This window comes from Schistocerca piceifrons, chromosome X (genome assembly GCF_021461385.2).
Source record: "Schistocerca piceifrons isolate TAMUIC-IGC-003096 chromosome X, iqSchPice1.1, whole genome shotgun sequence".
NCBI classification, from domain to species: Eukaryota; Metazoa; Arthropoda; class Insecta; order Orthoptera; family Acrididae; genus Schistocerca; species Schistocerca piceifrons.
In genome coordinates this window covers 262356387-262368848 of record NC_060149.1, presented here as the reverse complement: position 1 = coordinate 262368848, position 12462 = coordinate 262356387, and the positions used below count along the sequence as shown (strand labels likewise).

Here is a 12462-nt window from a genome sequence, read left to right as displayed (position 1 = left end):
TATGGTCATCAGTCCCCTAGAACTTAGAACTACTTAAACCTAACTAACCTAAGGACATCACACACATCCATGCCCGAGGCAGGATTCGAACCTGCGACCGTAGCGGTCACCCGGTGACTGAAGTGCCTAGAACCGCTCGGCCACGCAGGCCGGCTTAACGTGATTTAGTTATAGGTACAGCTGTATAGCATTTTAATTACAAGAGAATTTGTAACATAAGCATTACATTAATGCACTTAAACTACATTTTTAAGGTAAAAAATCTCTTTACTGACACAAATTTTGCTTGAAGTTTACAATATTATCGTTAATATGTTAGTACCTGGCTCCTTTGAAAAGTGCATGACAGATTTCCTTCCCCATCCTATTCCAGTATGAGCTTATGCTCCGTCGCTAATGACCCCACCGAGAAGGCGCTAAGGTGTGAGTTTCCATTCTTGTACTTTAAAACTGACGCAAGTTTGTCTTTTTTGTAGACATCGGCTCCATCTTTCTCTTTCGATATTTTCCTGGATGAGGAGTCATAATGTTAGTCATGGCCATGTGAAAGCTCAGCTTCACGTGTATTTTGAAATAAGAAAGCTGAGCAAGTCTTATTCTTGTTCTGGTATCGGTTGTATCAGTTATTCGCAGAGAAATCAAGTTTCTTCGGAAGAATGTATTCTGATTTACCAGAGTCATCAAGCGTTACAAAAAGCAAATTTGTAATTTCTGGTGAAAACAACAATATTTGCAGTAGCCTAAATATTATTTGGAAGGAGTCAAACTAAAAATCCCCTTTCTTACAGGATTGTTTTCAAATTCTGATTACACAGAAACGGATTACGTAGAGGTGCAAAAAGAAAGTACCGGAAAACATCAAGATCACACGAACCTGTGAAGTGGAACTTGACCAATACTAGAATCGCTGTAACAGGTCTGATACGTCGAGTAATAATTACTTTCATGCAGAGCGCACTGAGATTTAATCACTCGCTAATCGTTTCTACGAGCTTTTATAACGCCTGAGTTTCTTGTAGTTCGAGCTCTGCTTTTCCTACTGTCGAAGTACTTTTTCCTTGACGGTTATGGTTACCTTTTATTTTGAGTTTGTTTCTACAGTACACATCAGGCGTAATGCGTCATGTTGTGCGTGCAGCATGCTGGTTTGCTGGGCATGTCGCGGGCGCGGACGAGACGACGACGACGAGCAGGATCTTACAACAGTGCTGCAGCCACTGGTTGTAGTGCTTCACTTCCCATTTCCTTGTTTCAGGTGTTGTCCTCTCCCTCTGCCAAGATTGCAAGGCATGTTATCGAGTTACAGCGGCCTTGAACTTCACACAGCCGTAGTAGCTCGCTACGTTGTCGCCATCTCAGTTCTTGCACTGTGGGGGTTGCGACTCGGCGAACGGGTATTGCCCACTGGGATGACAGACCACCTGCACATTGCATGCTGGCAGATGGATTATTGGGTAGGCCTTCTTTTCTACTTCAGCGTCTACGCTGTGACAATGGTAACAGCTACCCGCATCACCTGAAAGATTTTGCGGTTTTCCATATTGTCTGTGAGGACGACGAGAAATGATGGCGGATCTTTCTAGGTCCTAGGAGGTTTGACACGCATCCAATCAATGTCCTCCAGCTTTTCTCGAAGGTGATATGGATTCATGCAACGAGAGAAACCCCGAAGGACCACTTTGACTTGTCTGTCTGAGGTGGTGGCATGGATGCAGAATGGCAATTGCCGCGCTGCAGCCTCACTCGTCACACTCGAAAATCTTCCATAGATAAAAGACACTCTACACAGGTCACGTCCGACAGACTTCACAGTGAACGCTGTGGTCGTCCACTGCTACTGCAGCCGTCTTTCAGTTGAATGATGACTGGTGGCAGCTTAGGTTCAGACCACTTACCACTAAGCGGCTCTCAGGTCTTTCCGTCTTCTAGGGCAGTGGGTGGGTGTCCGCCTTTGCGGTCTGTGGTTGTTCGTCAATCTCAGCATTGACAACGCCTCGAAGTTGTTGTTGGTTGCTGCTGGTGAGCCGCTGGGTATCTGTGCTGGATGGACCGCGCATTTAGATGCCTTAGTGGCCCAGGCAAGGCCCATACCGCTGGAATCGGCGACAGTGCGTTCCTTTCCACCGATTGTCGAAATAGTGACATGCCTCTTTGCTCTTCTCCTTTTGTGAACGTTTTGTGCTAACTGACTACATCACCGTCTGTGAACTGTTTCGTTGTCTGATGTCTAGATGGAACAGCACCCCTGCCACCTCTCGATACTTCTGCCCCTCCTCTGATAGTTGCAAATAGAGTTGTGACGCCTTCGGGAAATCCCTCTGCATCGATCGCATCTGTTGACTCAGTGTGGATGTCCACGTATGTGATCAAATTATTGTACGTGGGGGCCCAGATGGGGCCGCCGACGAAACGAGCTATGCTGGATTGCAAACCACCACACCCTTCACTGCAACACGTTCATTTGCATACTTCGCCATCCTGGCGCAGAACGTACTGTTACAGGTGCAGACATTACTGTAATCATCAGCACTGTTCTGGTGCCGACGAATAACAGAGCGCTGCCAGCATAATTTTTTGGAATGAACATTGCCGAAACCTACATCTTCTTACTGTCACAAATGGTTGGGCCATCTAATTCCCCGCATTGGTGTAGTCTACGGGCCAAGGTGCGGATGTTGTCGTTGGTGGAGTGCAGACACTGTTTGTAGAAATTCTGCCCCATCTTTTAGTGGCTGCATACCGACCAGTCGATTTAGCATGTGTATGGAGTGTCCCTGAGTGTCCAGAGTGTTCCAGTTTAGATGTGTCTGTTGGCATCATTGCCCCACACAACTGCAGTGTATTCTAGTAGCAATCGTACTAGGCACTTGTACAAGATTGTCCTGGCGTGTAGAGGCAGGATTGATGATGAGCAAAGCACTGCATGTAGGTCACACATTCGCCACAGTGCATTTCGTCTGACATCGCTGATATGAGAACCCCACATCAACACTAATCTATCGCGATGCCTATATAATGAGTGTTGTTAGTCCGTGGTACTGAGGTGACCCTAATGTTGACTTGCTACAGTGGACTTGATATTTAGCTCTTTTTAATGATGACAGCTTGCGTTTTGGTTGCATTAAAAGCAAGCCTTCCTGTGGTGGCCGAGTCAGCTAGTTGGACTGCTGCTTGCTATACAACTAGATAAGTACCGGGATGGCACTCTGGCTCTTCCTATGTAGTGCTGTGTCAGCAGTGCATGGCACTATCAGCACGCAATGTGATTGCATCATGTTCGCTGTATAGAGAATGTAAAGGAAGCATCCCGGTTACTGTTGGTGTACCGTGCAACCACCTTTACATCGTAGTCCCAGGCAGAGAGCATTGCTAATGCAGCAGCTTCCTGCACCTCCTTGTGGTACAAGCAACAACCTGATTGCTGTAGATCACAGGTGCTAGTGGTGTCATTTGTATCACGCATTGTCAGTACAAGACGTGTATTCTAAATCTCTCGGTTTGAAGAACAGGGCTAATTGTTACCACTGGTAGTCCATCTTCTCATCCATGTGGAGCCATGGGATGAAATAAAATGAAGGTGATAAAATATAACATACGCATTGCTGTTCTAGTGAATTAGACAGAACGGCACTACTTATTGAACTTGGAATTCAGTCCGCAACGCAATTGACAGGAATATATTTGTTAGGTTCGGGGATAAGTTTATTAAAGACTAGTTTAGACGCCTGCATGAATTTTGTTGCTGAGTCCATTATGATCTGAAAGATTATGCAAATTCTGTATAGAAGTATGCTTACCAAAATATGTTGTTTATGTTTCAGAATCCTTAACAACTATTTGGTGTGGCAGACAGTCAGGAGTATGACCAGTTATCTCTCAAAAGCTTTTCGTGATGCCTACAAAGGATTAAGAAAGGCCCTCGTAGGCTCTGAAGGAGGAGAAAAGCCTTGGAGATACTGTGTTACTGACACAAACAACGTCATCGGTTTTGCTATTGGTGCTATGTTTGTCAGAGAGGCTTTCCATGGGAATAGTAAACCTGCAGTAAGTAGTGCAAATATAAAATTTTATTAATGTAAAATAAATTAACTTTGGATTACAGGATGAATGAAATTCATAACAATTATTATGTACAAATGTTTTTCATAATGAAGAAACCAGTCTATGGTCCAGTTTGTAATGTAGTTTAATATTAGTTTATGTGCATTAACCACAAAGCATTCTACTGTAACAAAATTACTACACTATTTTTTAAACAAATTTTTAGTACATGACCTCTGACTTTAACGGTCAGCAATAATTCACAAAAGCACTGAAACATGCCTATGATCATTATTATGAATGACAGAGGCACATTACAATTATCTCACTCTCTCTTTGTGACACTTTTAGTACTGGTTTGTATAGTTACAGTGGTATCATTTGATTTGCAAGATAAATCTAACAATGATCATGCACAGCAACTAATACAAATGCTGCTTTGGAAACTAACAAGAGGTATGATGACTATGGGTACTAAAAAACATTGCCAATGTTATGTTAAAGACTAAAGACAAAGAAAAATGAAAGGTATTATAGTGAGAAGTAAAATAATCTCTTTAAAATAGCACATTCACTTCTAACCATGTTTAGCACTGCCATTCATCATCACTGGCCATTTTACATTCACTGTTGGATAAACACCTCCTTCAGATTTCTCCATATGTCAAGGTTTCCAGCTATAAAAGTACATGTCACTCATGCTTCTCTTCTAAAGCCATCTATTACCTTTCCAACAGGGCATCATCTCAGTTTTTTCCCCTTCTTCTTCTTGGGATCCAGTAAATAAGTTACTTGGTCCATCTACACTGCTTGTTTTTAACACTGCAACACCATGAAGACAGCAGGCAACAGACAAAATTGTCATGAAGTGTATTACATGCTTGTATATGCAAATGATAAGGATTTCAGTGCAACCACACAAAACAGACAGGTGTAACATGATCCACATTCTATGTACAGGATGGTCAGAAACAGTTTGAAAACCATGTAGGATGTTACAGAGTAGGTTGTGCTGAGAAATAATTGTTAAGAGAAAAATTAAATATGTTGCACTGAGTCCAAGTTAATTAGTTGAAGTTAGACAACCATGCTGCTTCATGCACAAATCCTGGCTGGGTTAGAGATTTTCTCCGCTCAAGGACTGGGTGTTGTATTGTCTTCACCATCAGCATATCATCCCCATCAACATGCAAGTTGCTGAAGTGGCATCTACTCAAAAGACTTGCACCAGGCAACAGGTCATTTCATTTTGGATCACTCTTTTGTTGGGCTTTAGGAAACCAAATGAAGGACACATTTGATCACCTGGTCTCTGACAGGCTGCTGGAATTTGCATGTGCATTGGCCTGACTGGCTGCCCCAAAACATGTGCAGAGTGGTCTCCAACAGAACACCATGTTTCCCCTAAGTGGATTAAGGGTGAATGCGGAGACCGTTTCTTTCAAAAAGACAGAGCCTTGTTTCCTTCGTCATCCTTTTCCTGTATGAGCGTATTGTTTGTTCTGTATTGGATTCATCACTGATAGCCGTTGTACCATAATCTTTCTTCTTTTGACAGTAGATTACTGATAAGCTCATGTTGTAGTACTAGACATGTTATATCTTAAGAACACAGAAGGCAGATTTTATTCATAAAAATAAATAATTGTATCCCCACAATTTATTAGTGCTACAGGCCCCACATGATCATAAACAGTTAACTGTGTGCCTACCTCTTGGTATGTCTGTACCAGCTATGCAACCTTATAGTAATTGAAAACAGACTATTTTTTTTAAATATATGAGATATGAGTCTTAAATTGCAGCATAGTCATTACCTAATCTTTTTTTTTTTTTTTTTTTTTTAAAAAATTACCTTATCTTGGAATGTGACACAGTTCTCACTTATCATTACAAGATCACATAGTAAAATGGAGTTTCACCTAATATGCTGTAGTAGAAAGATTCCAGTTACATTTTGCAAGGTTTTCATAAATGAGTCAAACCAGTACTGAGTCATTGCTAAAAGCTTATCTCACTTCATACCCAAAAACAAGAACCTTGGCAATATGATGCTGTTGGAATATCTAGTGGCTATCAGCCAGAAATGTGCTGACATCCCAAGAGTACCTTGACTATGTAGGATATTTGTAGAATATCTAATGGCTATCAGCCAGAAGTACACTGACATCCCAAGAGTAACTTGACTTCACTATGCAGGATATTTGGAGACTGTTTTAAGCAGTAATCACCATCATACAATCAAATTCTCTTTCAAATTAGTTGTTGCAACTATATTTCTGAAGTAGTATTTTTTAAATTGCTTCGATCAGCAGAATATTTCCTGCTAGTCTGTCTGTCTTGGCAATTTCTCTAAGATGAAGTTAAAGCTCAGAAATGAGATATATTACTTCCAAAGTGATGTATTGCCACTTGACAAGTAAAGGCAGTTTCTCTCAGAATTGTTCACATTATAGTGAAATACTTTCATGGAACTGGTGGAAAAACAGGGTGTATTTTATCAAATAATAAATATTGTGGGAAAGGCATTGATATCACCTGAAAAGGGGCTCTTGGGAAATCATGTGTTAGATAGGTGCTAGGTTTATTGCTTATCCTGTCAAGGAAGAAAGTTATTTAAAAAGGTAGGTTAAATGGCACCAGAAGATCACAAAGAGGCTCAATAAATTTAGATCACCATTGTCACAAGTTAATCATATTTTAATAATAATGTTAATTTGCACTTTGTGAAAATATCTGCTCATTCACAGTATGTATAGCACAGAGGCCATCACACCACCTAAATAATTTCAAAACTGCTAATTGTTAGTGAATTGTAATGTTGACTGTTTCCAGGCAGAAAACATGATTAATCAGATAAGAACTGCATTCAAGAACAACCTGAAAAACCTGAAATGGATGGATGCTGAGACACGGAGGGCAGCAGAGAGGAAAGCTGATGCCATAACTGACATGATAGGTAAGGCATGAATATATTTAATGCAATACACCATTAGTGAAATGCTCTTAAAAATTAACTCTAACTACTGAAAGGAATGCATCAACTCGATGGTTGGTTTTCCACCATTGTGTCTTACTAATAATGATCTTATTGGATGTAAAACACTTTTGTCTCCTAAGCTCAAACCAACCTCACCCATTGAGTTATCAGAACTACAGAATTTAAAATGGAATCTGAATTATTCCCAAGCATACTGTATTGACACGAGATGGAAAAATACATGGACAAAAAGCATAGCGACAAGTGAGGATTGAATACAAGATCTGTTAATCAGTTTCATACTTCAGCAGATTTTCTAACTTAGGGAATTAGAGAAATACTGCAGTCAAGGTAGGAGGCTGTTAAATATGGTTGTTTCCACATATGGCTGTCAGAAATTCTTTTAAGTTTTATTTTTTGCTACTGCAATTTTGAATAGTCCTGTTACTCATCTTCTGGCAGCAGTCTCAAATGCCTGAACATATTTGTCATATAAAACAACACAAGCTCCACAGGCTATTGTGCCTGGCTCACTTCTGACTGTGCTATAGGTGATTATAAAATGAAGTGATGTGATCCGACTATAGAGTTATGTCCATAAATGTACATTAGTCCATGTAAGGGTCATTGTTGATCTATTATGAAGTGAATTTGGAGGTTATTTGTTTAGTGAATTTATGAGACAATTAGGCAAAAAAGTTGTTTTCATGTAAAATAAGATGGATTTCTTCTGGTTGGGATGGTACCTACATCTAGCCTAATGTGAGTGTTGACAGCCAGGGAGAGTGTTGCACCTTCAGACACTTTTCAGACTTTCCCTCTAGCCATCCCTGTGAGAGAATTTTACTGTATTTCCCTATTTCATTCTTCAGTGATGAAATTCAGTTTTTTGTGCTGTAGTCTTTTTCTGAAATTGCAAAAATTACTTCAGAAAATTAAGGTTTTTCAAATGTGAAAACATGTTCCAAGGTACAACATGGTCATGTAGGTACAAATATTTGATTGAAATTTCAAAGAGTTTCAATTGAGAAATTTTTATCAATATTGTATTTAATAGTCAATCTATTACATTATTACACTGCCACATGTCAATAATCAGTAAGTGAAATCAGGAAGTATTATCATATACCAGTTACAAGTTAAATACGTTTTGAAACATAAGCTATTGGAAACTAACCTAAATTTCCATTTTCAGCCCAGGTAAAATTATTAAACCTTAAGGAAACTCAGCTCATTTGCAAGTACACATGTTTCATGGTAATAGACCTTTGGTTTCAAGGTACAAGATTGTACATGATTGATTAAGTATAAATATAAATTGTTATAAAAGTAACATAGCATTTTACTCACCATAAAGTTCTGTACCTGGAGAATTAACAATACATTCCAAATGGATTTAATGTATTATATAGCACTTACATGTGAAGAACATGAAATATTTCAAATGCTACACGAAACACAACTTCATATCAATCAACAATAAAAACGGCACAAAACGGCAGAAACTGCTTATGGCAGTCTGCAGTGCACATTCCTTCATGCAATTCTGCAGGCAATAGGCTGAAGTATTGAACAAAGAACACCATGTCTTCCTAGGTACACTGTTGTTCATGCACAACACTCTTCCATATAAAATCAGTGTACAGTATAACCCAGAACACTTTGTTTTGAAGGGTTAGCAGTTGTTGCAAGTGTTTTTTGGTGGCCAATGACAACATTTCTTAACCATACAAGATGGCTGGAAGTATTGTCAGTTTTGCTTTGTCTGATAGTGTGTCACTTTTAAAGAGTGGGTACAATAAGCTATTTTCCTATGTCAAAAATATGGTTTGGACTGTTGTTATTCGGAGAGATTATAAGATTCAAATCACATGTATTGTCAGCATTCTCACAAAATATCTCTTATTTTTATGTACTTAGAGCTTAAAAATCATTAAATAATCAGGATTTGGTCACATGATCATAAACGCTCTGTTATTGGCTAATGCTCTGTTGACGTCACAGACTAGGTGTAAGATGAAACTATACAGGAGTGTTAGCCATAGTTCCTAGGTTTTTACATACTTTTTCTGCTAGTTATGTAGCTACTGGAAAACGCATTTACAATTTTAAGTAACAATAAAAAGGAATTTTGTGAACGATGATACCGTAAACCTAATGAAAAGTGATGTTTTTATGCTTCCCTCACTTAGAGGATGGATATTCTTTTCCCTACTCCCTGCAGCCTCATTAAACATGCTCAAAGCTATAGAATTGTGGAACATATGTTGGTTGATTTGGGGGAAGGGACCAAACAGCGAGGTCATCAGCCCCATAGGATTACGGAAAGATGGTGAAGGAAGTCGGCCGTGCCCTTTCAAAGGAACCACCCTGGCATTTGCCTGAAGCAGTATAGAGAAATCATGAAACACCTAAATCAGGATGGCCAGACATGGGTTTGAACTGTCATCCTCCCAAATGTGAGTCCAGTGTGCTAACCACTGCACCACCTAGCTCAGTGGAACTTTTGAAAAATGCATCAGTACCTTATATACAGACTGTCAACTATGTCATGAAATATGATCCAAAGCATGACAAAATTATTCTTGACAAATCTTAGTGCTGATTTCTGCTCTGCAAGATACTCAGCAGGCAAACAATCATGAGCACATGCTCTTTGGCACAATGGTGAGCACATATAACTATGGAAAAAAAAATGCAACTTGGAATCCTGGAAATGTCATAAATTATTTAAAGTTTTACACAAACTATGAAAATAGCCTTAACAAGAACTCATTGTAGCAGTTGTTTTGATGATGGGATGTATTGTGTATAGTTTCACACTAAGCGTAGTCTGAAAAATGGCCAGCTGAGAATAAATGCATCTACTATGCCTATAAACCATTGCCTTTCTTGGAAAACATTGTTAGTAGTGAATATATCACCACATGCTCACAGTACAATAAGTTGGTCTTGTATGTGGGGAGATATAAAGCATGGGCAACATGCAGGTAACACAAAGGTAATGGCTGTACTGTTTGTGAATGTAAACTAATGTCAGTGTCTGAAGCAGACTTAACTTCATCTTACATAACATGATGAAACTTCAAAAGCTTAAACAATAAGGATCCTACCTGGACAGTGTGAAGATAAAAGAAAAAACATAGTTTCTAATAAAGTAAAAAGTGTGTGGTCACATTAACTAGAAAATATCTTTTTGAACATGATGTATGTGAACAGCTACTGCAAAAGTAATCACATGTAAATGCCAAGGAAAACATAATAATATTCTGTTTCTAATCAATGCAGTGCAGTTTTATAATTGTGATTTGATTTTCGCATGAAAGTACTGTCATTTTCTTTTAGGAACAAGTTAAAATATTGTAAATATTGTTGTAGGCTAGATTTCATCTTTTCATATTCGGCAGTCCACAGCTTCACCAACTGGCCCACCAATGTTATGAAAAAAAAAAAAAAAAAAAACAGTTACAATGACAATTTTTTCTAAGAGTAACAGTGGAAAAGCATATCTCAGAGATAAATTAATGTTAACTTCAGACTACAAGACATTTTTAATTATGTAAGTGGACTTGGCACAGACATCGTGGAATTTTGCTGCTACAATACAACCACTTTTTACAAACCTCCTCATTCCCTGAAACACTCGGAAACAATTTTTCAAGAGTTTTTATAGGTGTATTTGTACAGTGTGATACTATGTACCATTTGTAATCCATTTCTGAAATGTAAATTCCAACACAAGACATCAATGTGAATTAGCTTTATGAAAATAGGAGCAGCGTGCTAGCCAGCGACATCACAGGCATCACATGAGTTGAATGGAGCACATAAGTGGGCTTTCAAATTATTTGAATTTCATTTCCGTTTTTATAAAAGAATACTGAAATTTAAGAAGGAAAAGAAGCATGCTATGAGCATAAAATGACATAATTAGCCATTCAAGACAATTTCCACAGAACAGCCGAATGCACTATTCATGAAGCAGGCCACAAACCTTGTTGACCACACTGGTTACATGTGACAGCTAAATCGAAGCTATGTGACTCGGTCATCCTAAGTCAAGTCTGAGTCATCAAATGTGGGTTGGTACGTGGAGAGCTTGATCTTGGCTGTGAATAGCATTGATTGGCTCTTGTCAGAATTGATTTTTACCTTCCATACAGTGCACCATTGATTAATTTTGTCTAGATGTTTCTGGAGGTGCCTAACCATAACATTTAGGTTTTGGCAGTGCATGAATAGTGCAATATCACTGGCATACAGGATGGTTTCCCCTCCCAGCTGCTTGGGTTAACAAATGGAAATATGCACACAGGCATAAATTCAGTCACTAATTCAAGTGCGTATGAATGGTGTCAAAGTCACAGAGTACTCAAACAAACACAAAACCAGACAAAAAGTACCATTGTAATGTATTCCTCATGTTTATATACCCATGCCTGACAGTTAGAGAACAACATTTTGGCATTACTTAACTTGTGGTCTGACACTAAAATAGACAGATCACTGCGATGAAACACATATAATGTGAATGCCAAAACCTATAGCCAAAACTGCAGTACACGGGAAACACCAAGACTACAATTAATGTGAGCCTGAATCAGTAGCAATGAATGAAGTTGGAATCAATATACACAACAACACATGCACAGAAGATTTCCAAAATCAAAGCCAAAGAAGAGAGGTAATAACTGTATCTGACAATCTATGAAACAATAGCTTCACTAAAATAATATGGGCTGGTGCATCCATGCCTGGTATTTATTTCTAGTAGAGGTCTAATGGCCATTCCCACAAGATGTAAAACTTCCTGGTACTTTTATACATAATAACTCTAAATAAAAGTCCTCTCCATGTTCTTTTGCCTGTATGTTATGGCTTATCTCAGGAAATGCTATAAGGATTTTGATACTGTTTTCACTAATAGAGAGACTGATCCGTGATGAAGGTTTTGTATAGAATTTATTGTTTATAGTAATGATGAGTGTGTAATATATGTACTGTTATCTGTTCCATCTTTAATTGGCTTTTGGAGTGACATCTTGTGGCACTAATGGGAGCTATTAGCTAGTTAGCTACGGGGGACATGATATCTGGCAAGGAAAGTAATAAAGTGTCAGCCACTGCAACTCCAGGGAGCAGTGAAGCTTGACCTGAGTCTATACATATTATAAATTAAAGTCATCCACTGTGTTTTCCTTTTTGTATATGAAGGCCAGCCTCAGGAACCACTGTAGGGATTTTGATACAGTTTTCACTAATAGATGGATTCATGAAGGAAGGTTTATGTATATCACTAAATATTAAAAACAAGGTCTCCAGCCGTAGATGCTTAGTGCTAATTTTGTGAGGATGAGGCAGGTCGCTAGTTAAAAACTGCATGCCAGACTTGAGCTCAGAACCTAGCCTTTGCAAGCAATACTCTTATTGACTGAGATATC

General features: G+C 38.9%; 1 protein-coding gene across 3 annotated transcripts in view; it reads left to right on the top strand.

Annotated features, from left to right (window-relative positions):
- The window catches only part of LOC124721627 (endothelin-converting enzyme homolog), a 416974-nt gene that overhangs the window by 369291 nt on the left and 35221 nt on the right, over positions 1-12462 (top strand). For all 3 annotated transcript variants that reach the window (XM_047246685.1, XM_047246686.1, XM_047246687.1), the window contains exons 9-10: positions 3822-4044; positions 6877-7000. In XM_047246685.1, coding sequence (XP_047102641.1) covers positions 3822-4044; positions 6877-7000 — 347 coding nt within the window. The remainder of the gene's footprint in view (positions 1-3821; positions 4045-6876; positions 7001-12462) is intronic.